This window comes from Chionomys nivalis, chromosome 2 (assembly GCF_950005125.1).
Source record: "Chionomys nivalis chromosome 2, mChiNiv1.1, whole genome shotgun sequence".
NCBI classification, from domain to species: Eukaryota; Metazoa; Chordata; class Mammalia; order Rodentia; family Cricetidae; genus Chionomys; species Chionomys nivalis.
Window position 1 is genome coordinate 982913 of NC_080087.1, and position 24570 is coordinate 1007482.

General features: G+C 36.1%; 3 protein-coding genes and 1 pseudogene across 3 annotated transcripts; all 4 read right to left on the reverse strand.

The window, feature by feature from the left end:
- Window positions 1–149: 149 nt before the first annotated feature.
- On the reverse strand, window positions 150–1091 carry LOC130866980 (olfactory receptor 8K3-like). Its single transcript, XM_057758666.1, has one exon. It carries the CDS (start codon window positions 1089–1091, stop codon window positions 150–152), a length of 942 nt encoding a protein of 313 aa, XP_057614649.1.
- A 3919-nt stretch (window positions 1092–5010) lies between these two features.
- LOC130866986 (olfactory receptor 8K3-like) lies at window positions 5011–5952 on the reverse strand. The gene has a single exon (XM_057758681.1). The coding sequence runs from the start codon at window positions 5950–5952 to the stop codon at window positions 5011–5013; it is 942 nt and encodes a 313-aa protein (XP_057614664.1).
- Window positions 5953–8779: 2827 nt separating this feature from the next.
- Window positions 8780–9204, reverse strand: LOC130870224 (cytochrome c oxidase subunit 7A2, mitochondrial-like). The gene has a single exon (XM_057762842.1). The coding sequence runs from the start codon at window positions 9169–9171 to the stop codon at window positions 8968–8970; it is 204 nt and encodes a 67-aa protein (XP_057618825.1). The 5' UTR covers window positions 9172–9204; the 3' UTR covers window positions 8780–8967.
- Window positions 9205–23539: 14335 nt separating this feature from the next.
- Window positions 23540–24480, reverse strand: LOC130869739 (olfactory receptor 8K3-like; annotated as a pseudogene).
- Window positions 24481–24570: the final 90 nt, after the last annotated feature.

The window sequence follows — 24570 nt, forward strand, 5'->3', positions numbered from 1 at the left end:
TCTTTCTGCTATTTCATTTATTTCAAATGCTTTGTTTATAATCTGTCTCCTCTTCAGAGAAGCATCAGCTTTTAATGTTTTCTTCTCTGAAACGTATAACTCATGTAAATTTATTTCTGGTGAAGTATGGCATTTTCTACCTTTGATTTTTAGGAGAAGATATTTTGTATTTTTTTCCCTGTCCTTCTTAGGGCCTTCTTGGCATCTTTGTTCCTCAAACTACAGATCAAGGGATTTAACATAGGGATGACCATGGTGTAAAAGATGGAAGCTACCTTGTCAGTGTTGATGGAGTGACTGGACTTAGGCTGCACATACATAAATATCAAAGTCCCATAGAAGACAGTGACTACTGTCAGGTGGGACCCACAGGTGGAAAAAGCCTTGCATCTGCCCTCAGCAGTGTTCATCCTGAGAATAGCTCTGAGAATGAGCAGATAGGAGACAAGGATCACAAGTGGAGAAGAAATCAAGTCAACAGTTGATAAGATTAAAATGATCATTTCACTTTCCTCTTTATTTGTGCACAGCAAAGATGTTAATGGGAGACCATCACAGTAGAAATGACTGATGACATTGTGACCACAGAAGGATGAAGAGAAAATATTTATGGTGACAATGAGAGCAACAAATATACTATAAAGATATGGGATTGCCACCAGGACCCAACATACTCTTCGTGACATAATGACATTGTATAGGAGTGGTTTGCAGATGGCCACATAACGGTCATAAGACGTTGCAGAGGGAATAAAAAATTCACTAACAATGAACATACTAAAGAAAGACAACTGGGTAGCAAAAAAATAAAATGGTATTGTATTCAGATCTACAATAAAATTTCTTAACATTTTGGGTCCCACAGAAGTTGAATAACCAAGATCAGTGATAGAAAGATGTCTGAGAAAGAAGTACATGGGTGTTTGTATTCTGGAATCCACCATGGTGAGGATGATCATGCCCAGGTTGCCAACCAATGTGATCAGATAGATGATGAGGAAAAGTCCAAACAATGGTGCCTGCAGCTCAGGGCAGTCAGTGATGCCCATCAGGATGAACTCAGTCACCACTGTGAGGTTGTGGGTCTTCATCCAGGTTTATGACAAAATCTGTTCTGAGTAGAGATCATTGCACAGTCAATTTATTTCAAATATCATTTTGTGGGTTTTTATTTTTCTAATAAGTTTTAATGAAATATCTCCAAATATGTTAATTTAGTCTTAAACAAATCTACTTTTGAATGTGTACATACAATCTTAAACACATCTATACACATACATATGCAAATACATGATTTGAAACAAAGAAAACATATTTATGAATCTTTGGATCTCTATAAATAAAAGTTTTAAACAGAATAACATCTTTGCAAAGATGCATGCTTTTCCCAACTGTGATGGGAACTATCCCTTTTATCCAATATTAGACATTAGTTAATCTAAGAGCCATAATTATATATCAAAAGTGTACCCCAGGAATCATCCAGCCTCAAACACTAATACCCTCTGCATCTGAAAATATTGGTATACAGAGATATGTACATGTATAAATGGATATATATATATTCAATATATATATGTGGAAAAACTACATAAAATCTTCAAATTGTAAATAGTTGTATTTTCACAAACATTGCCATTCTCTTAAACATCATCTACATATACAAGTATTCCCAAGAAGATTAGTTGAGTTGTATAAAATACTTTTCTGGCATTTAAAAAAATCAACAGGTCTCTCTCTCTCTATGGACTATTGAAAACTTGAAGCAGAAGTAAATGATTCAACAAATCTGTGCACTTTGGCTATAGTCACAAAGAACATGAATTTTAAACAGTCACTGGACACACAAACCTACCTTAAAGTATTTTTCCTATAAATGTATGTGAATATCATACACACAAGGATTCTACTTCTTTGTTAGATCTGAAAATATGAACAAATAAAGAGTTGGTCGAGAAAACAGAATGTACATCAACTACCACAGTATGTAGCTTGAGTAGACAAGAGGAGATATTCATAGTTTGTTATCATTTTGTATTACTATTTTATTCATTATATTGTCAATAAACTTAATAAGGATATAGTATGTGAGAAAATAATCTATTTTCAATAAAGGAAAAAACAACGCATATGAAACTTAAAAAAACGGAATTAAAATTAAATAGTCCCTTTTATATAAATTATTCTCTTCTTGAAAGAACACCTTTTCTTATAACACAATTCCTATATTCCTTAGAACCCACAAACCATGAAGAAATCTGAAATATAATTGAGCAGTTTTATTAAAATTGTCTAATTAATGACCTCTCAATATCTTTCATTGACTAACAGGTCCTGTATTTCAATAGTATAACTTTTAGTAGTAGCATTTCTAAATACGGGTGCCCAATGCTGTGATACTTGTTCAATGCTTGATACTGGATTAAACTTTAACTGTGGTATAGATATAAAGCAATCAAAGTGTAGTATGATGGCATTTGCTTGAATAAAAGAGAGGGACAGAAAGTCTTCCAAATATCATATAGAACACAATTCATTAAATTTCTACACTTCAAGAAGGCTTATCTGAATGCTTCCAACACCACAGACAGAAGGAAGAAAACATTTATTAGTTCTGTAAACATGTATACGTGTTAAGGTTTGCTGGGTAAAACCAGAAATAAGATGACTTACAGTGGCAATCACAGTGAAAGTTGGAAGTGGTATACTACGGAGCTCACTGTTGTGTGTACAGGTGACTGCATTTCATTTATACCTCAGTCACTTTCAAGGTTGTTTTAAAGTTTGGCTAACTATATTATTCCATGCTAAATATATACCCTTCATATAGTAAACATGTAAAACTATCAATTGTTGTATAAGTGAAACACCCCCTCTTTGTTCTTTTTGTATTGGTTTGATTTTCAATCACTGACTGTGAACTTTCTTATAGGTAATGACAAGAAGATTTTCCTCTGAATACATTTAGGACTCAATGAAAAGAAAAGAATACTTTATTGTAGATTATTTTGAACACTGATTACTTAAATGTTATTTTTCAAATCTATAATCTCAGGAAAATGAATAGTTTCTAGCAAAAACAATGAAGAAAGTAATGCAATTACAACCGTGTTGAGATACAAATCCACTTCCTTCATCAAAAGTTCAGGAAACAGGTCAGAGAGATATGTCCAGAGGTAAACATCTGAGTGTGTGAACCTGAGTGTGATCATGAGGACACAAACATGGAAGGGAAAACTGACTAATGCACTATTTCTCTGATCTCTGCTCATGGGCACTCACACATAAAAATAGTAAATAAATGTAAAAACTTTAAAGAATGAAAAGCAATCACAACTATACAGTTTATCCATAAAAATTACTTGTTGAAGATTCAATTATTTAAATTAGTTTAACATAATTCACTTATTTAAGGCGTTTCCATTCATATTTATCATCACACATTGTTCTAATTGCCCCCCTCTCTCTCCTTTCAGTCTCTGGATAGTTCTTTTCTTTATCCTAAATGCTCAACCAATCTGGATTAGAATATTTTTTTGAATACTCAGGGAAATCTCGAGTCAAATATAACTGAAGTTTTAAAGACAACATAAAATAAACTTAACACTTGTGTTCTCAAATTCTTCTCTTTATTGGAATTACTTTGCTATTTACTATCTTTTTTCTTTTAGGCCCTTTACTCATTATAAATCTCTTTATATATGTATGTGACAGCGAAGAAGAGAGAGAGAAAGAGAGAGAGAGACAGACAGACAGACACACAGAGAGGGAGAGAGTTAGAGAAAGACACAGAGAAAGGAAGACAGAGATGAGATGTTATATAAGAAAAATATCTCAGAAAAATTTTCTTTGTATGATTAAAAGATAGATAATAGCATTAGTCCTCCCAACTTCAGTTAATATGTTTAAAAAGAATATTAAATAGAGAAATTAAGAGGTATTATTGTTTCGCAGACATTGAGAAATATTAGAAGAACAGACACCAAATCACAAATGAGAAACTGTAGCTGGGGAAAGCATAGTAAAGGATACCCACATCTCCTTATGATTAAACTAGAGAGCTCTGGGTGACAGTTTGTTACCTTCTGTGAGACTCCTGCTTTCATTTCCCACTGTGGTTCTTAGCATGGGCTTCTGAGATCTATTTATGTGTGTTTCTAAACCATAGAGATTCTCCCTGAGGAGAAGTTATTATTACCAGGTAACTGTTGGGAGTCTAGTGAGGTGATGTTTGATGGTTATATAAACTACCAGGATCAATTTGTATTAAACTATGGTTTAGATTTTTGTTGTATAAGCCAGTATTTCAGCTTATACTTATGAAAAATTATTGAAGCTAGGTTCTCAGAGGTAAATGTGTGTTGTCCTGCTTACTGAGACATAATGTGTAATTGCCAGTATGTAAAATATAAGAAATAACCAATTGTGAATGAATTAAGAAAAGTAAGGGAACAATGAGAGATCAGAACATTGTATCTCAGTGGATGTGAATAGTTGAGCACATTGATATGAATGAGAACTTATTATCTAAGCAACCCATATTACCTCTTGATAGACTGATGAAGTTTGATTTTATATCTACTTACAAATGTGTAAAAACACTAACATATAAAGAGTACACTTTCAGGAAGTAAAACCAAGACATATATTAATATTGAGTGATTTATTATAAAATCCAAAATACAATATCCATTTAAACCCTCCTGAGAAATCTTATTCCCTTCATTTACACATAGGCTTTAATGCTGCTAGCTCTTCTGTTGTACTTTTCTTCTGAAGCAAAGCTTTTGTGCTGTTATGTTTATTTTTTACACAAACACACACATATGTATGTGTAATACATGAATACACACACACACACACACACACACACACACATATATATATATATATATATATATAGAGAGAGAGAGAGAGAGAGAGAGAGAGAGAATATCTTCTACTTTCCCATTGTTGATGTTTACTTCGCTATTGTGAATTATTTGGATAATTTTTAACAATATCGGAAATCTACCAGATAATATTGCATAGTTTTTCCACTGTTTTTTTAAGGGAATCTTTTACATCTTTGTTTCTCAATCTATAGATTAAGGGATTCAGCATAGGTATAACTTGACTGTAAAATATGGAAGTCACTTTATCAGTGTCAAAGGAATGAATGGACATAGGCTGCAAATACATGAATATCAAAGTCCCATAGAAGACAGCGACTACTGTCAGGTGGGACCCACAGGTAGAGAAAACCTTACTTTTGCCCTCAGCTGAGTTCATCCTGAGAATAGCTGCAAGGATGAATACATAGGAGACAATGACCACCAAAACAGAAGAAAGCAAATTAAAAGCTGATAATATTAAAATTATCACCTCAATTTCATGAGTATTTAAGAAGGCCAAAGACAACAAGGGGAGACCATCACAGTAGAAATGTCTGATAACATTGGGCCTGCAGAAGGACACAGTGAAAATCTTTATGGTAAGCAGAAGTGAGACAAATATACCATAGAGGTAGGGAATGGTGACCAGTGTCCAGCATACTCTTTGTGACATAATGACAGTGTAGAGGAGTGGTTTGCAGATGGCCACATAACAGTCATAAGACATTGCAGAGAGAATAAAAAATTCAGCAACAATGAACATATCAAAGAAAAACATTTGGGTAGCACAAAAATAAAATGGTATTGTATTCTGATCTACAATAAACTTTCTTAACATTTTGGGCCCCACAGAAGTTGAATAACCAAGATCTACAGTAGCGAGGTGTCTGAGAAAGAAATACATAGGTGTTTGCAGCCTGGAATCCACCATGGTGAGGACGATCATGCCCAAATTGCCAATCAATGTGATCAAATAGATGATGAGGAAAAGTCCGAACAATGGTGCCTGCAGCTCAGGATGGTCAGTGATGCCCATCAGGATGAACTCAGTCACCACTGTGAGGTTGTGGGTCTCCATCATGGGAAAATCTATTATGAGTAGAGACCATTACACAGTCAATAGATTTCAAATATCATATTACTAAGACTATCTTAAATGAAATATTTGCAAAAGTGTGGACTTATTCTTTTAAAATAAACTATTTACCATGATATACAAACATTCATGCACATCTATACATAATTGCAAACATGTGGCTTTAAATAAACAAAGACACAAATATGTGTCTTTGATCCTCAACCAATGGTAAATTCATCAGGATTGACAAAATTCATTGCCAACAATGCTGGCTTTCTCCAACATCGATGAAAATTATACCTTTAGTCAAATATTAGACATTAGTTAATCTTGAAAGAATTTTTCTATATCAAATATTCAACCCTGACAGTATACAATCTCAAACTCTTGGTATAAATTAAGCTGAATATGCAGATATGTATACACATATATATGTGTATATCATATATGTACATATCTAAATATATATTTAGAAAATAAGATTAAGTTTTCAAAATGTGAATAATTGGAATTGTAAGTACTTGGATTTATGCACACATTGATTAAATTTATTCTTATTTTATTTTTATTTCTGATATGATTAGTACCATGGTCTGATACTTGATAATTATATAGTTGTAGTAACATGTAATATGTATGTATATGCCATACATAAACCTACTAAAAATTTTTAAAATGCACATACTGCTAAATTTCTGTGTAGATCTATGGAAATTTAGGATGTAAAATCGAACATCTTCAGTTGTTTTCCCAACTCATATTGATCAAAGCTATGAATAAGAGTAGCATTGAAGACCTCATTTAGAAATATCTTGATATGAAGAAACCAAACAGCATGTAAGAATGTCTTTGCCATCCTTTTTCATACTACCTATTATACACAAATATTCCTTGGGAAAATAAAGTGAGATGCATAAAACACTTTTTTTTTCTTATAAAAATTCAAGAGGTCTCTGTTTGGACCTCTGAAAACCTGAAGTACAATAAATGATCCAAAAAGATTGTACTTTCTGGCCTTAGTCACAAAATAATAAACTTGGATTTTAAACAGTCACTGGACACACAAACATACCTGCACGTATTTTCCTTATAAATGTATATGTTTATCATGAGTGATAGGCTTTTACTACTTTGTTATATCTGCCAAGATGAGCAAGGAGTTGGTCATGAAAACAGGGTGTACACAAGATGTCACAATCTGTTGCTCTAAGAGACAAAATGCAATTTTCATAGTTTGCTCTCATTAATGTTTTGTTCATTACTATGTTAATAAATATAATAAGGATATATTATGTAAGAAAGAGTTCTATTTTCAATAAAACAAAAATAAAGCATATGAGCACTAAAAATTACTAAAAACTAAAAAGTAGATTCCTTTATATAAATTAGTCTTTTGTTATAGCAACACTTTTTATTATAACTTAAGTTGTTTTTATGTCACGAGTCAGACACAAGATATACCTAATAACTTACAAAAGTATGAGGGAGTCTGGAAAAAATTAAGAAAGTTTATTAAATTTGACTTATTAGCAAACTCTGGATGGTTCCTGTTGATTAAGACGTACTATATTACAATAATATAACTTTTAGTAATTGCACTTCTGAATATGACTGCCCAGTGTTGTCATAGATGTTAAATGCTTGATACTGGGTAGTGGTGTAGGTATTCCTAAAAGAAACCACGGTAAAGTATGATGTCATTTGCATGATGCAAGTGAGGAATAGAAACATCTTTCTGTGTGGTTAGTTCGCAGGACCTTCTTCCAAATATGACATAGAACACCATGCAATCAATTTCTCTACTCCAGAAAGGCACGTCTGAATACTTTCAATACACCAGAGAGAAGGTAACAATTATTACTTTTGTAAAATATGTATATGTCGATGTTTTCTCGGTAAAACCAGAAATAAAATGATTTGCAATAGTAATCATGGTAGAAGCGGCAGTCTCGGAGGAAAATGGCTGTGAAATTCCCCAAATCTTACCATTCTGGTTACAGGTGATTGCATTTAATTTGCACATCACTCACTTAAAATGCTTCAAATAAAAATTTTAAATATATCAATTATTGAAGAACTGAAAATCACCCAATCTCTGTCCCTTTCATATTGATTTAATATACAGTGATATAAACATACAGAGTTATGTACCGGTACAGGCTGTCAATTTTATTACAGGTAAGGAAAGACAAAAATGGTTTCCTCTGAATAGATTTAGTTCAGGGAAAAGAAAAATAGATTTAGTACTCAGTGAAAGTAAAAACATACTTTATTATAGATTATTTTGTTCACTGATTACTTGATGTTATTTTCTGAGCTATAATCTCAGTAAAATTAATAGTATTCAGTACAAAATAAACTTTCCCTATGTCGTGAAGGTATTATGGGTGTCTCTTGACACTCAAGAAATGGTTTTTACACCTGTTGTGAAACACAAACTCCAATTCCTCATCAAAGCTTCAGGATATCTGTCAGAGCGATCTGTCCAGAGAGAAAACCACGGAGTGTGGGGAGCTGGATGTGAGCTTGCAGACACAAGAATGGAAGGGGTAAACAGTCTCAAGCACTTGTTCTCTATTCCTGCAAAAGTGTACTGTGGGCCCATATTTCGGTTTGGCACGGTAGCCATTAGCCTGGTCTGAGCTAGTCACATAGCTCTGCATACAAGCTGTTGCTTCCTTAACAAAAGCCAGGATGTGCTGCTCCTAGTTTCTTTTGTTATAAATGTAGATTACCTGAGAAGAGATGTTGGCTAAAGCTGATGACTCAAGAGTCTAGAGTTTTGGTGCTTCCTTCTTTTTGTTACTTAGAGGATGTCTTTTTTTTTTCATGGTAAACACTGCTTTATTGCTGACAGTTAGTACATGTCAATAAATAGTGATCCCCAAAGAGCTCAGTTACTCATCAGATTCCTGGTCCATCAAGTGCTGAATGCAATCGAACCATGTGAAGCCTGGGATGACGAAGTCAGTTCTGCTTCTTGGGAAATGCAGCCATGGCTAACTGATAGATGGCTTACGCTGTTCCACCAACTGTCAGAGCCATTGTGAGTCTGTAGAGGAGGGCATCAGAGGCCCCACCCTTCAGATGCACTGGGATGCCATTATCCTCCTGAAACAGCTTTTGTTTCTCTGGAACTTTATTTTCAAAATTCCTCCGTGAAGTAGTGCTGATGGTCCTCTGGGCAATCTGACGGAGGGCCAGCAGATTCCGCAACATCTTGGCTCAGCTGCTGCCCACCAACCACGACTACTGAACCAAGGATGTCTTATAGAGATGCTAATTCATGGCCTACCTGACTGCTAGATGCGGACATGACCTAAGCCCAGGCACCTGGTTGCCTAGGAGACAGCCTAATGTGTTTTCCCCAACTGAATTGAGATATAAGATGTTCCGAGAATAAAGAGGAAGGCTGGCCTTTTCCAAGATGACCTTGTAAGCTGTGTTGGTTTCATTCCTCGCAACTCCATTTCAGCCGGGTTAGGGAATCTATGTTGGACCCACATGGGCTCCGACAGTGTACTTGCAGATATCAATCAAAAATAAGTAAATAATGAAGAAATAAATATTATAAAAAGTTAAAAGATTGAATGATGGAGGTGGTTCTTGTATTTTATCTGTTGCTTTCATTGGTTAACTAATAAAGAAAACTGCCTTAGCCCATTTGATAGGCCAAACCTTAGGTGGGTGGAGTAAACAGAAGAGAATGCTGGGAGAAAGAAGCTGAGTCAGAGAGTCGCCATGATTGTCTCACTCCAGACAGACGCAGGTTAAGATCTTTCCTGGTAAGCCAGCTCGTGATACTACACAGAATATTAGAAATGGTTTAGATCAATATGTAGGAGCTAGCCAATAAGAGGCTGTAGCTAATGGGCCAGGCAGTGATTAAAAGAATACAGTTTCCCTGTAATTATTTCGGGGTATAAGCTAGCCATGCGGGCGGCTGGGTGCCGGGGATGCAGCCCCGCTGCTCTTATGACAACAATTGAAAGTAGTCAAATGTATACCCTTACTCTATGAAAATTACTTGTAAAAGTTTCAATTACTTGTTTTAGTTTAATATAATAGGTTTTCTTATGGCATTTTATTTGTGGTGGCGCAAATGAATGTAGACAGATTATATAGATATATACAGCTTTAATAAGGAAATAAACTTACAGGACCACAGGTTCCCGCGGTGTACCGGAAAAGCGGAGCAAAAGAAAAGGGCTGCTGGGCTCACGCCTGGCAGATTTATCCATAAACATTAGCCCGAGGCGAACACGCCCCCAATGGGTGGGGCTATGTCCCTACATCTCCCCCTTTTGTCTAAATAAGATAGAACCAAACCAAATACAACTATATACAATAATAACAAATAATAAATATAACAAACAATATTGAGAACAAAACTTTTCCTAAACATTCTATCTCAAGGAGTCTAAATAACATAGAGAGTAACTACAATTATATAATCTTCAACTCCGTCAAAGATCTGAGAAGGGAATAAATATTACTTAACAATCGAGAGATATCCAAAATGTGCAACAATTGACAGAGACAACTGACTACCTGGGCAATCACCCAAAGTCTCGTTTGCAATGTTGAGTCAACCAACTTTGGCTAAGGCCTAACATAACTGGCATACCATTATTAAAGGCAAGGAAATTTCTTAGGACTATCCTACCCTGTCTTGGCAAGATAAGAAAATCCTGTTTCATCCACTTAAGGATATTCTGTATCTTTGTCAGAAGTTGAGGTATGGGCTTTTCTTAACCCAAAGGCCAGTTCTGCCAAGAAGACAAGCTCCCAGTGGAGTGTCTTTGGTGCTCAACGTTCTCTCGGGAGTAGAGTGGTGTTGCCAGGAGTAATTGTGTCTCTTTGGCATAGAAATTTTAGGTTAGATTAAAGGCCATTTTCTACAGCTCTTCGAAGAGGCTGAAGATCATACTATCTATACTAAATATAATCTCTATGTAACTAAAAGACCTGATAAACTTAAAAATAAATATGACAAACATATAATTCTCAATACCTATCTAACTTTGAAGACTAAAAGAATAAACAACTGTGCAATATATGAAGACAATGATCTTCAACTGTAAACAATGTCATAGTATCAGAGGTAGAAATGTACAATGTAATATGGTAGATGTATCAATACAATATGGACAAAGTTATAAGCATACTCATACAAAAATAGAGGTAGGAACACTCACATTCAATATTCAAAATATCAATATACAAGAAACAGTACCAGTACAATTTTCTATAAACAGTAATTCACAAATACCAATCATCCCACAAAACCAGTTACCCCCTTCTTCTTCCTCTTCTTCTTCTTCTTCTTCTTCTTCTTCTTCTTCTTCTTCTTCTTCTTCTTCTTCTTCTTCTTCTTTTTTTTTTCCAAAAAAAAATATCACCCCATCCCCTCAACCCTAAACCAACCATTAAAAGATGTCCCCAACCCTGAGGGCAAACTCTGTTGGGAGAGGGGATGCCGTCCTCTAAGATTGCTTCTAGCTGACATGGGGGCGACGTTCTTCTTAGGGGGTCCTGTGAAAGCAAATGATGGTAAAATTTCCAAATTAACCTTTGACCTAAGAAAATTATAACTAGTCTCAGAGCGTTTTGAGAAGGTCCGACCAGAGTGTTGTCAAAAATGTGCACCATTCGAAATTGTCTCTTGTAGTTGGTACCAAAAAACAGGTCTAATATTAGCGCTTTAAAAAAAAAAATCATGACGTCATAAAAACCAGATGGAGTTGATGTTGTGGGGCCCCATCTTCATCCTGGAAACTTCAAAGATTACTGTAGGAAAATTTGTTGCTTGTTATGGGAAATTTAAACATTAACAACAAGGACATATACTGACATATAAAGAAAGACACAGATATGAGGAAAAGCAAAGAAAGTTTAAGACATATATATATATATATATATATATATATATATAAATTAATACTTACAGAACAAGTCCCTCCATCAGTAATTAAATATTAGGGGTACCTTAAATTCTTTGAAGATGGGTATTTTCCTGTGGAGATAAGAAGAGAACCCTGCCCCCAACCTATTTGTATTACTTACCATCATTGCCATCCATGTGATTGAATTGTTATTTATCTTTCCCAACTGGCTTCTCTTCATCAAAACGAACCTTTATCAATTTTGATGGAATCCACAATTTTTCCTCACCTGTGGAGACAAGAGCAAATCCCCTTCCCCAACGCAGCACATCTCCTGGCTTCCATTGTGAGGTCAGCACATCCTTGAAATAAACTGGTTGATTTAGTTCAGTAGACTTTTCCATTATCCAATGTCTTTCTGCAGCCGATGTTCCCTTCTCATTAGCGTTGAGGAAATTCAAGGTTAACAAAGCATTATGTAACCTATTTCTGGGGGTGTTTTCCACCCCTTTCTGTTTGTTCAACATATCCTTTATAGTTCGATTTGATCTTTCTATGACTGCTTGACCTGTAGGATTGTATGGTATACCTGTAACATGCTTGATATTGTAATAATCAAAAAACCGTTTCATTTTCCTAGAGACATAAGCAGGACCATTATCTGTCTTTATTTGTGTAGGTATACCCATGATAGCCATGACTTCTAATAAATGAGTGATAACTGAATCAGCTTTTTCTGAACTTAAAGCCGTTGCCCACTGAAAGCCTGAATACGTGTCAATGGTGTGATGAACATATTTTAATTTGCCAAATTCTGCAAAGTGGAACACATCCATCTGCCAGATTTCATTCCTTTGGGTGCCCTTTGGATTAGCCCCTGCAGGCAGTGGCGTTTGGTTATAGAAAGAGCAAGTAGGGCATTTCTTTACAATCTCCCTAGCTTGTTGCCATGTAATAGAAAACTCTTTCTTCAAACCTTTGCTATTAACATGATGTTTTTTATGAAATTCAGAGGCTTGTAGCACACTACCAATCAATAATTGATCAATTTCTGCATTACCTTGTGCTAGAGGACCTGGCAGACCCGTATGGGATCGGATGTGTGTTATGTACATAGGGCAAAGCCTGTTCCTAATCAAATCTTGCACCTGGATAAACAAAGAGGTTAGTTCTGTATCATCAGGTATAAATTCAGCAGTTTCAATATGTAAAATAACTCTTTCTGCATATTGTGAATCAGTAACTATATTAATAGGTTCTTTAAAATCCCTTAGCACCGTAAGAATGGCATATAATTCTGCCTTCTGGACAGAATCATAAGGACTTTGTTCCACCTTACCCAAGTCTTCTGATTTGTAACCTGCCTTCCCTGATTTATTGGCATCAGTATAGAACGTACGGGCTCCAGTTATTGGAGTATCACGGACGATTCGAGGAAGGATCCAAGAAGTTCTCTTTATGAAGTTAAGCCTCTTGCTTTTTGGATAGTTGTTATTAATGTCTCCCAAGAAATTAGCACAAGCTCTTTGCCATGGTTCATTATCTTCCCATAATTTCTTTAGTTCATCAGCAGTGAAAGGCACTATAATTTCTGCTGGGTCTATGCCTGCTAGTTGACGAAGTCTCAACTTGCCTTTTATAATTAACTCAGAGACTTTTTCTACATAAGTTTTCAGTTTCTTACTTGGTTTATGTGGTAAAAAGATCCATTCCAAGATAATATCATCTCTCTGCATTAAAATTCCTGTAGGGGAAATTTTTGATGGTAGTATGACGAGAATACAGTCGAGCTCTGGATTTACCCTATCCACATGTGCCTGTTGTAATTTTTCCTCAATCATCGTCAGTTCCTTTTCTGCTTCAGCTGTTAATTCTCTGGGACTGTTTAAATCTTTGTCACCATCCAAGGTTTTGTTCAAATGAATTATTAGATCAGGTGTTATCCCAATAGCTGGCCGTAGACTGGAAATGTCCCCTAATAGTCTTTGAAAGTCATTAAGAGTCTGTAGGCGATCTCTCCGAATTTGTGCCTTTTGTGTCTTAATTTTTTGTAAACCTATTTTATAACCTAAATAATTAACAGAATCTCCCTTCTGAATTTTTTCAGGAGCAATTTGCAATCCCCATTTTGGTAAAAGTATTTTTATTTCTTCAAACAGTCTGTTCAAGGTATCCATGTTTGAATCGGATAACAAAATGTCGTCCATGTAATGATATACTATCGATTTGGGAAATTTCTTGCATATTATTTGCAATGGTTGATTCACAAAATATTGGCACAGGGAGGGGCTATTTAACATACCCTGGGGGAGGACGGTCCAGTGGTACCTCCTCGAAGGTAGAGAATTATTATAAGTAGGCACTGTGAAGGCAAATTTTTCTCTATCTTCTTTTTGTAAAGGTATAGTGAAAAAACAATCCTTTAAATCAATAACTATTAGAGGCCATCCTTTTGGCAATAAAGAGGGCAAAGGAATTCCAGATTGCAGAGGGCCCATAGGTTGAATAACCTTATTGATAGCCCTGAGATCTGTCACCATTCTCCATTTACCTGATTTTTTCTTAACCACAAATACAGGAGAATTCCAAGGGCTGGTAGATTCTTCTATATGTCCAGCATCTAATTGCTCTTGTACCAACTGTTCTAAAGCCTGTAACTTTTCCTCAGCTAAAGGCCATTGCTTTGTCCATATTGGTTTCTCAGTCAACCATTTTAAAGGCAAGGCTGTTGGTATCTCTGAAGGGACATCAATTGCTTGTTCTTGTACAGCCCGAATGGCTGGTTTTCTCCGTTTGTAATATCTTTTAATATTATCCCCAGAAATATAGGCTCTAGAAGTAGCAGGAATGTTAATTTGGGTATTCCATTGTTGTAATAGGTCACGACCCCATAAATTCATTGCAATATTGGCTACATATGGCCTTAATTTTCCTATTTGTCCTTCTGGTCCTATACATTCAACCCATCTCATGCTCTGCCTTACTCGAGATAGGGTTCCAATTCCCAGGAGCTGAACATTTACATTCTGAAGAGGCCAATATGGATGCCACGATTCTGGGGTAATGATACTTACATCCGCACCTGTGTCCAGCAGGCCAGTAATAAAAATGCCATTTACACACACTCTCAGCTTTGGTCTTTGGTCATTTATAGAAGTTTGCCAAAACACACGGAACTCATCTTTCTGATCATTATTGCTTGTAACAGTAGGCATGGGGCTTTCTAATTGTCCTGACGAGTCATGTTCTCTGTAGTAACTGGAAATGACTGAACCATGTTTGCCATGGGGGCCTGTGAGGCCCCCCCTCTCACGTTTCCCGTCTGTATCAGGTTGCCTTGTCTATCACTTGTAGACCTGCACTCATTCGTCCAGTGTCTGCCCTTTCCACATCTTCTACATAAACCTGAAGGCTGAGTCCTCCTATTTCTGTTATTTCTAGAAGATGCATTATTATTATTTCTGAAAATCCATTGTCTACAATTCCTTTTCATATGACCCATTTTGCCACAATTAAAACATTTGGTATTCTGATGTCTCCTTTTACCATTGGAAATTGCTTCTTCTACCCATGCTTCAGTGCCATAGTCAAATGTATCAACATCTAGTGTATGCAAGACCCATTCTTCTAATGGCGCTGATCTGAGCTTTAAAGGTCCCAAAATCCTTTTGCATTCCACATTTGCATTTTCATAAGCCAAAGTCTCGATCATTATACGTCTTGCTTCTGGGTCAGATATCCCTATTTGTACAGCTTTAGTTATTCTTTGTAAAATGTCACTAAAGGGTTCTCTCTGACCCTGTTTAACTCTGACAAATGATTCCATCCTCTGTCCTGGGTCTTGCACCCTGTCCCAAGCCCTTAAGGCTGCTGTAGTACACACAGAGAGTATGTTTTCATCCAAATTAGCTTGTTCCTGAGGCTCAGAAAATAGCCCCTCTCCCAAAATTTGATCTATGGAAATCTCAATTCCCTTTGCTCTTTCCTGCTGTTCTAAAAGTCTAGACTCTTGCCTGAATAAGCATTTCCATTTCAATTGCGTTCCACTCTCAAGGACAGCAGAGCTCAGTTGAAACCAGTCAGAGGGCGTGACCTTATTCGTGGTAGCCCAAGATCTTAGCATCTCTTTAACAAAAGAGGCATTCATTCCAAAAGTCATTACAGCCTGTTTAATTTCTTTGAGATCATTCATACGGACAGGTTCCCATGTATCTTCCTTGATAACCCTAGGGTTTCTGGAACCAACTACTTTCTCAGTTGTTACAACTGGAAAGGCAGGTAGAACTGTAGGTAGAGCTTTGTGGGAATTGTCCCGGAGGGATTTACCCACAGATTTAGTTAAAATATGCCTTTCTACCTCTTGCTCTTCTTCCTCAGAATTTAGAAATTCCTCAATCTTTTCAATTCTATTCACCATTGCCTTCTTTAATGTCTTAATCTCCTGTCCAGAATTATGTTCTAAAGCCTTCATTGAGGATTCTAAAGTATGAAGTTTGTCCATTAGAGATAACGTCTCATCTTTGGACATAATTTTTATAGCATATACCGTGCCTTCTTGTATAGATAATCTTTCTGTCAATCTGTCATAAGCTTTAGACAAAATCCGATTGTCACATTCAGCAGTTTTGATTCTCTCAGTTAATGTTTCTGTTCCTACTGAAAGGGACTGTAGCTTACGATCCAAATCAGCTGTTCCTTCTTCCATAGTAATGAATTTCTCCTTAATATCAGCCGTTAATGCTTCAGTTCCTACTGAAAGGGACTGAAGCTTACAACTCAAACCAGCTGTTCCCTCTTCCATAGTAATGAATTTCTCCTTAATATCAGCCGTTAATGCTTCAGTTCCTACTGAAAGGGACTGAAGCTTATGACTCAAATCAGCTGTTCCTTCTTCCATAGTAATGAATTTCTCCTTAACATCAGCCTGTACTTCTTCTAAATTTTTTTCAGTTTGTCGAGTTGTGTTAAACAAAGATCTGTTTTCTGCCTGGAGAACTTCAAACTGATTTTTGAGAAGATTGTTGTCATTCTCAATTGTTTTTAAGCGTTCAACCTCGTCTCGTAAAGACTTTATCATATTTCTATTATCAAACCATACAGTACTAAGGAAAACTACGAATCCCAGAAAGATCCATATCTGTGGGCTGACAGACACTTCTTGTAAAATCTCCCACATGGTACAACTGAAAAGGCTGTTAAAGTCTTGAATGGTAATGTTTTCAGACATTTTTCTTATTTATAAAAGAAAATTATGTACCTGTAATGAAGTTTTCCTGCCAGTGGTGGCTAAAGAAATGCACCTGAGTCCACGTGGTCTAAGTCAGAGCCGGTCTGAAACAATTAACTCAAAACAAAAATTATTGTACTGCCTGTTAAGGGGTTGGCGGCTTTTTTTTTTTCAAAACCGCAGCTGCTTCCCTTAAATCAGGCAGTGAGGGTTTGGAAGAAGCAGGGAGCTATTAACTGCTCTGTGGGGGGTCGCTGCTCTGCAACTGTAGTGGCCTGGAGTGGGGGAAGGGAAAGCGAGCAGGGAGCACGCTGTAGCTGTAAATCGCCTTCCTGAGCTCAGGCAACTAGCCGGGAAAGGTGGAGCTTGCGCCCCCCCTGTGCTGGGTTGGGGGCAAAATAGCCCGACGTTGGGACGCCAAATGTGGTGGCGCAAATGAATGTAGACAGATTATATAGATATATACAGCTTTAATAAGGAAATAAACTTACAGGACCACAGGTTCCCGCGGTGTACCGGAAAAGCGGAGCAAAAGAAAAGGGCTGCTGGGCTCATGCCCGGCAGATTTATCCATAAACATTAGCCCGAGGCGAACACGCCCCCAATGGGTGGGGCTATGTCCCTACATTCATTCATGTGTATCATCAAACATTGTTATAATTTCTCTGTCTCTTCTTCCAGTCTCTGGATAGCTCTTCTCCTCATCCTAGATGCTCTGTCACTCTGGGTTACTACAATTTTTGTAGGGAATCCTTACTAAGGTTTGGGACAACTATAAATTAGGAAGGGATAGAACACATAATGATGTACTTAAAACTGCTGCTCTCAAATTATTTGCTCAGATAAAAATATCTCATTTTTTTCATTTTCTATCTCTTCTAATATAGGCCATTCATGCTTTGTTTCTATTGTATTGCTTTAGATTGCTATGCTGAAAACTCAAAAAAGAACCTAAAGATCATGTTTTCTTTTTTTTTTTTTTTGTGGTTTTTCGAGACAGGGTTTCTCTGTGGTTTTGGAGCCTGTCCTGGAACTAGCTCTTGTAGACCAGGCTGGACTTGAACTCACAGAGATTCGCCTGCCTCTGCCTCCCGAGTGCTGGGATTAAAGGCGTGCGCCACCAACGCCTGGCTAAGATCATGTTTTCTAAATGTAAAGACAAAGTTGTTTTCTATCTAAAGTATTAAAAATAAATGGCAAGAGCCAAATATCTTTTTCAGAGTTATTATTTTTACTGAATACTGGAATGATGTTCATAAATTCTAAACGGAACATCTTTTCAGATCTTAATCAAAATGTAAAACAACTTTGTCAAAATATAAATCTAGATAATAATATTCTTACAGTAAAATAGTGCTACACACACTTCTGGTTTTATAGATAATTCATTTCCCTCTTGAGTAACTTAGAAATGAATTATATCAACATTTTCATAGAAATGAATGTAATTTTTAAAAATTCCTGGAGCAGAAAATAACCAGGAATTAGAAAGATACATAGAGAAATGTAATCCTAGAATCTTAAATTTTGTCAGAAAAAAACAGGATAGTGTTTGCAAATTTAGATATAAAAATCCATCTTATATTAACTTATATATAGATGGTATACTCAATGAACTGTATATAACATTTACAATGGCAATAATTCATCTAAAGTTCTTATTAGCATATATGAAATAAATATGTCTTAAAAATGATTTGTGAGAGATAAAGGAATTTTAAAGGAATAAGATAGTCTATAACATATACATCTATTAAATCTTTATATAATAACCAATCTGAGTGATTTTCTAGATGCTCATGATAATTAACATTATTTCTGTAGTATTCATTAACATAAAGAAAATTATTACTGAAATGATTTCAGCTTGAGCAGCATCAAGAATAAGAAATCATAGAATTAGTATTAGAACTGGACCATTAAGAAATTGCTGAACGTAGTGAATATGATCATCTTTGAACACACTGCTGACAATAAGGGCTAGGTCACGCGTCTTTCTATCAGTAACTACAGTTAAAATCCTTTTTGTGGTGCTTAACATGACATTTTTTTAGGGGGGTTTTCAATTTATGCAGTATATGAAAGTATAGAAACTCTTCTCACTATGGATCTATTAAGTAAATCAGTGATTGCACATGAATAGTTTGAGTCTAATGGAATGCCTAGAAGATAGAAACTAATTATCAAAGAATACTGCTCTTAAATTAAATTTATTTATTTATATTTCTATTTTGTAATCCAGAAATTCTACTTATATACATGTATCCACATATATTAGCATTAGGATCTTAAATACTTTAGTACTCACATGTATACCACAGGAAGTATAACCAAGATGTGAAATTCTTTTAAATTTTCATTCAAGAATTAATAATAAAATCCTACTGGATATTGCATAACTTAATGGTGAATTAATGTCTTTTTACTGTCTTATAATTATTCTCAATCTTGGTGAGAGATGCAAAGACTAAAGAACAGTTCCAGAGATGGTTCATTTAATGACAGTGCTTATTGCTAATCTCAAAGACCTGATTCTGTTCCCTGGAACCCTAATGATGGAAAGAGAAAACTAACTCTTGCAAGATAGAAATCTTGAAACATTTAAGAAGCCAAGGACCTGGGAACAGCTGGAGGATATAGACCCTGCAGAAGAATCTACTATGATGATCCTGATAAAAGGATATAGTCTTGAGAAAACTTTATGGACTTATATTCAAAGATAAGTGTGTCTTCCAACTTGCATCACAGAAGCTATTTTTTTTCTAGTAAACAGTGACTAAAAGAGACCCAAACTGCTCAAGGTGTGGACGATAAAAGACTTAAAAATACTAAGCCCTAAATGTGACATCTGTGTCACTCTGTTCGCTACCAAGATATCATCCTAGGAGCGGTGTGGGTCTTAGATTGTAAGCATCAGGAGCAGCCCATGATAATTGGAAAACTCTGGTTTCCAGACCCATCAGGGCTGTTGTAGTAAAGAATTGAAAGTGACTGTGCCTTCATGCACAAGAATGACAGGAGATCAGGCTCAAAAATGTTAAAGCATGAAGTTGGAATTGGTGAGGAAGTCCTAACCCTAGCTGAGAATCTATTGATGCTAATTTAATAAGGGAGATTTATTGTTTTTCAAGGATATGTCCCCTAAGAAAATACCCATGTCCTGTTGCATACAAATTTTGAAGCCTTCATATGTGTATTTTCTTTTTATCAAAATGTAACACATAGCTGTTTTAACACATTGAATCTAAAAGAATTTCTGTATTTTCTATGCATTCATGTATGTCCTAATTTTGAAGTATATTCATTAATTAAGAATATTCCAACTCTCTAAGTAGAAATGTTTTAACCTCAATATTGAAAATTTGGGGTGTAGATTTTCTTTACTGGCTAAAATATTGATTTTAATTGCTAGGCAATACTCTGAGTAAATCAGAATTTGAAAAATAATAACATGTGACTTTCACTCCAGAGTAAAGAGCCAGCATGCTTATTAAATGAAATATCTAACAAAGTGGTACATTTAATCTTGAAATTTTAGATTGTTCAAATATTTTGATGTTCACTCTAACAACAACAACAACAACAACAAAAAACAGCACATGAAGGATTGAATTCACTACGAATGCCCCTAATTCAGTAGTTTATATCCACTTAACCATTAGTGATAAAACCTACAGGAAAAGTCCCAGAGGGATTGTACTTCATTATCTTCTAGTTAGAAATTAACAAAGTGAAAATGTGCTGAATCAAAATAAAAACTAAACAAACAACCAAACAATAATTCTGGAATAAAGCCTTTACTGTTGCTGTTTACTCAGAGAAATGTTTTTTTTTCTTTTTTTTTATTCTTTTTTAATTAAAATTTCCACCTGTCCCCGTTTCCCATTTCCCTCCCCCTCCTCCCACATATTGCCCCTTCCCTCACTCCCCTCCCCCTATCCTCACTCCTCTTCTCCTCCCCCCACTCCATTCCCCCTCCCTCTCGATACTGAAGAGCAGTCCAAATTCCCTGCCCTGCAGGAAGACCAAGGTCCTCCCACTTCTATCTAGGTCCAGGAAGGTGAGCATCCAAACAGGTTAAGCTCCCACAAAGCCAGTTCATGTATTAGGATCGAAACCTAGTGCCATTGTCCTTGGCTTCTCATCAGCCTTCATTGTTTGCCATGTTCAGAGAGTCCAGTTTCAACCCATGCTTATTCAGTCCCAGTCCAGCTGGCCTTGGTGGGCTCCCAATAGATCGGTTCCACTGTCACAGTGGGTGGGTGCACTCCTAGTGTTCCTGACTTCCTTGCTCATGTTCTCCCTCCTTCTGCTCCTCATTTGGACCTTAAGAGGTCAGACCGTTGCTCCAAATTGGGTCTCTGTCTGTATCTCGATCCATCGCCAGATGAAGGTTCTAAGGTGATATGCAAGATATTCATCAGTATAGGATAGGGTCATTTCAGGTTCCCTCTCCTCAGTTGTCCAAGCTACCAGGTGGCGACATCTCCCTGGACACCTGCGAGCCCCTCTAGAGTCAAGTCTCTTGCCAACCCTAAGATGGCTCCCTTAGTTAGGATACATATTTCGCTGCTCCCGTATCCACCCTTCCTATATCCCAACCATCCCATTGCCCCAAGCTCCTCCCATCCTCCCCTTCTCATTTTTCTCACCCCATTTCCCCTTAGCCCCATGCCACCTCACCCGCAAGTTCCCAGTTTTTGCCCGGCAATCTTGTCTACTTCCCCTATCCAGGCGGATGCTTATACGTTTTTCTTTGGGTTCACTTTCTTATTTAGCTTCTCAGAGAAATGTTTTGAGCGCTATTTACAACACTTTAGATCAAAGAGGATTTATGATGTAGAATTGTTTTTCCCAACTGATTAGTAGTTTTCTTCTTTGAGACATTACAGTGTTCAAACTAATTGGCAAGTTTATGAAATTAAACTATTATTAAATTTCAATAGTTTATTACATGGTGTTTATATAAATATTGTAATATATATTTAGATGATAGACACAATTATGTTGTTTATCAAAGATTGCCCAATACGCAGTCTCTAGTGCAAGAATGGCAAAGTTTGATAATTTATACTTATTGAAAATATTACATTTTCATAGTTTTAATAACAGCCTTATTACTGGCAATGATTTTCTTTGCCACAAACATTTTTTAAAGTTATATTTTGTTCTACACTTCTGATAATGTATAAGATTGGTTTTTGTGTCAAACCCATAAAATGTCAAACAAAACCTAAAGTTATTTCCTTATTGGTGTTTTTGTGCTTTTTCGTTTCTCAAGTCACTCTACATAGTTCAGATTGACTTCAGACTAACTATGTAGCCTAGGCTGACCCTAGCATCCTGATCAACCTGCCTCCACATTCCAATTAATTACAGCACTGGCTTTTTATTTAATTATCAAAACTTAGCTTATGACTTATAAGAATTATAAATCCCATCTAAAAAGTAAATGCCAAATAATTTAGTAAAGAGAAATGAGAGGTAAGGAATTAAGATATATACAATAGCAAGACAAAATAAAGTAATAGGAGTTCCCATGGAAAACTCCAGCCATATTACACACACACATACACACACACACACAAACGTACACATATATATATATATATGCACATATGCACTTGGAATTATACAGCATTGAGTGATACATTGTAAGTATGAGATATTTAAACACTGCACAGCATTAAATGATACATTGTAGTTATGAACTATTTTTTTTTTGTTTTTGTTTTTGTTTTTGTTTTTCGAGACACGGTTTCTCTGTGGTTTTGGAGCCTGTCCTGGAACTAGCTCTTGTAGACCAGGCTGGTCTCGAACTCACAGAGATCCGCCTGCCTCTGCCTCCCAAGTGCTGGGATTAAAGGCGTGCGCCACCACCGCCGGCTTGTAGTTATGAACTATTAAACACTAAATATATAGTGTTAATTACTGCAGCTGCATTCATATCTGAAGTGATGTGAAAAAGAAATAAAATAGAATCAAGAAGTAGGATTCTCGTTGACAGGAAAGTACCTGTGTGCTCTGATATTACTGGGGCCATAATATCAAAGTGATAGACATCACTTACTCGATATTGTGATGAAGATATTTTAACACAGTTTATACAATTGTATATGAAAAGCAATAAATACAATTACTAAAATAATAACTGTACATTTTAATATAAATAAATGCAAAGATACACGTGAACACCAGACAGTTCACTGTAAAGTTCAGTTGACAAATCTTATTTAAACCCTACAAGACACCTTTCCTTAACTTCCTTCATACATTAATAAAACCATATTGTTACCGTTTTTAGGTCTGTAGTCTTTAAAACAATTTTCTGTGCTACCTCCTTTCTTAAAAGTTTTGTTTATAACCTTTCTCCTCTTCAGAGAAGGGTAGTGTTTTAGTATTTTCTTCACTGAAATATATAAAGCACTTAAATTTATTTGAGGTGGTATAAGATAACCTTTAATTCCTGTGACTTCTATGAGAAGTAATTGCATATAGTTTTCCCTGTCTTTCTAAGAGCATGTTTTACATCTTTATTCCTCAAGCTGTAGATCAAGGGATTCAACATAGGGATGACCAGGGTATAAAAGATGGAAGCTATTTTGTCAGTGTTGAAGGAGTGACTGGACTTGGGCTGCACATACATAAATATCAAAGTCCCATAGAATACAGTGACTACTGACTGTCAGGTGAGATCCACAGGTGGAGAAAGCCTTCTTCCTTCCCTCAGCTGAGTTCATCCTGAGAATAGCTCTAAGAATGAGAAGGTAGGAGACAAGGATCACCAAAAGGGAGGAAATCAAGTTGATAGCAGATAAAACTAAAATTATCATTTCAGCTTTATCTGTATTTGAGCAGAGCAGAGATATCAAGACCATCACAGTAGAAATGATGGATAACATTGTAGCCACAGAAGGATGAAGAGAAAATATTTATAGTAACTATGAGGGAAACAAATACACTGTAAATGTATGGGACTGCCACCATCACCCAACATATAGTTTGTGACATGATGACATTGTATAGCAGAGGGTTACAGATGGCTACATAGCGGTCATAGGACATCACAGAGAGGATGAAAAGTTCACAAGCAATGAACAGAAGAAAGAAGGATAATTGTGTAGCACAAAGATTGAATGATATTGTATTTTGAATGACAACAAAATTTGCTAACATTTTAGGTCCAATAGCAGTTGAATAACCAAAATCTGTGATAGCAAGGTGTCTGAGAAAGAAGTACATGGGAGTTTTTAGCCTGGAATCCACCATGGTGAGGACGATCATGCCCAAGTTTCCCACCAGTGAAATCAGATAGATGATGAGGAAGAGTCCAAACAATGGGGCCTGCAGCTCAGGGCGGTCAGTGATGCCCATCAGGATGAACTCAGTCACCACTGTAAGGTTGTGGGTATCCATCTGTGTTCATTGGAAAACCTGTCAAGATTTCAAATATTATAATATTTGTGGATTTTTATTAGTATTATATTGTGTTCAAACATTTTAATT

What these genes read in the sequence shown, in the direction of transcription:
- LOC130870224 (XM_057762842.1), bottom strand. Translation starts at nt 9,171, where the DNA reads ATGTTGCGGAATCTGCTGGCCCTCCGTCAGATTGCCCAGAGGACCATC.
- LOC130866980 (XM_057758666.1), bottom strand. Translation starts at nt 1,091, where the DNA reads ATGAAGACCCACAACCTCACAGTGGTGACTGAGTTCATCCTGATGGGC.
- LOC130866986 (XM_057758681.1), bottom strand. Translation starts at nt 5,952, where the DNA reads ATGGAGACCCACAACCTCACAGTGGTGACTGAGTTCATCCTGATGGGC.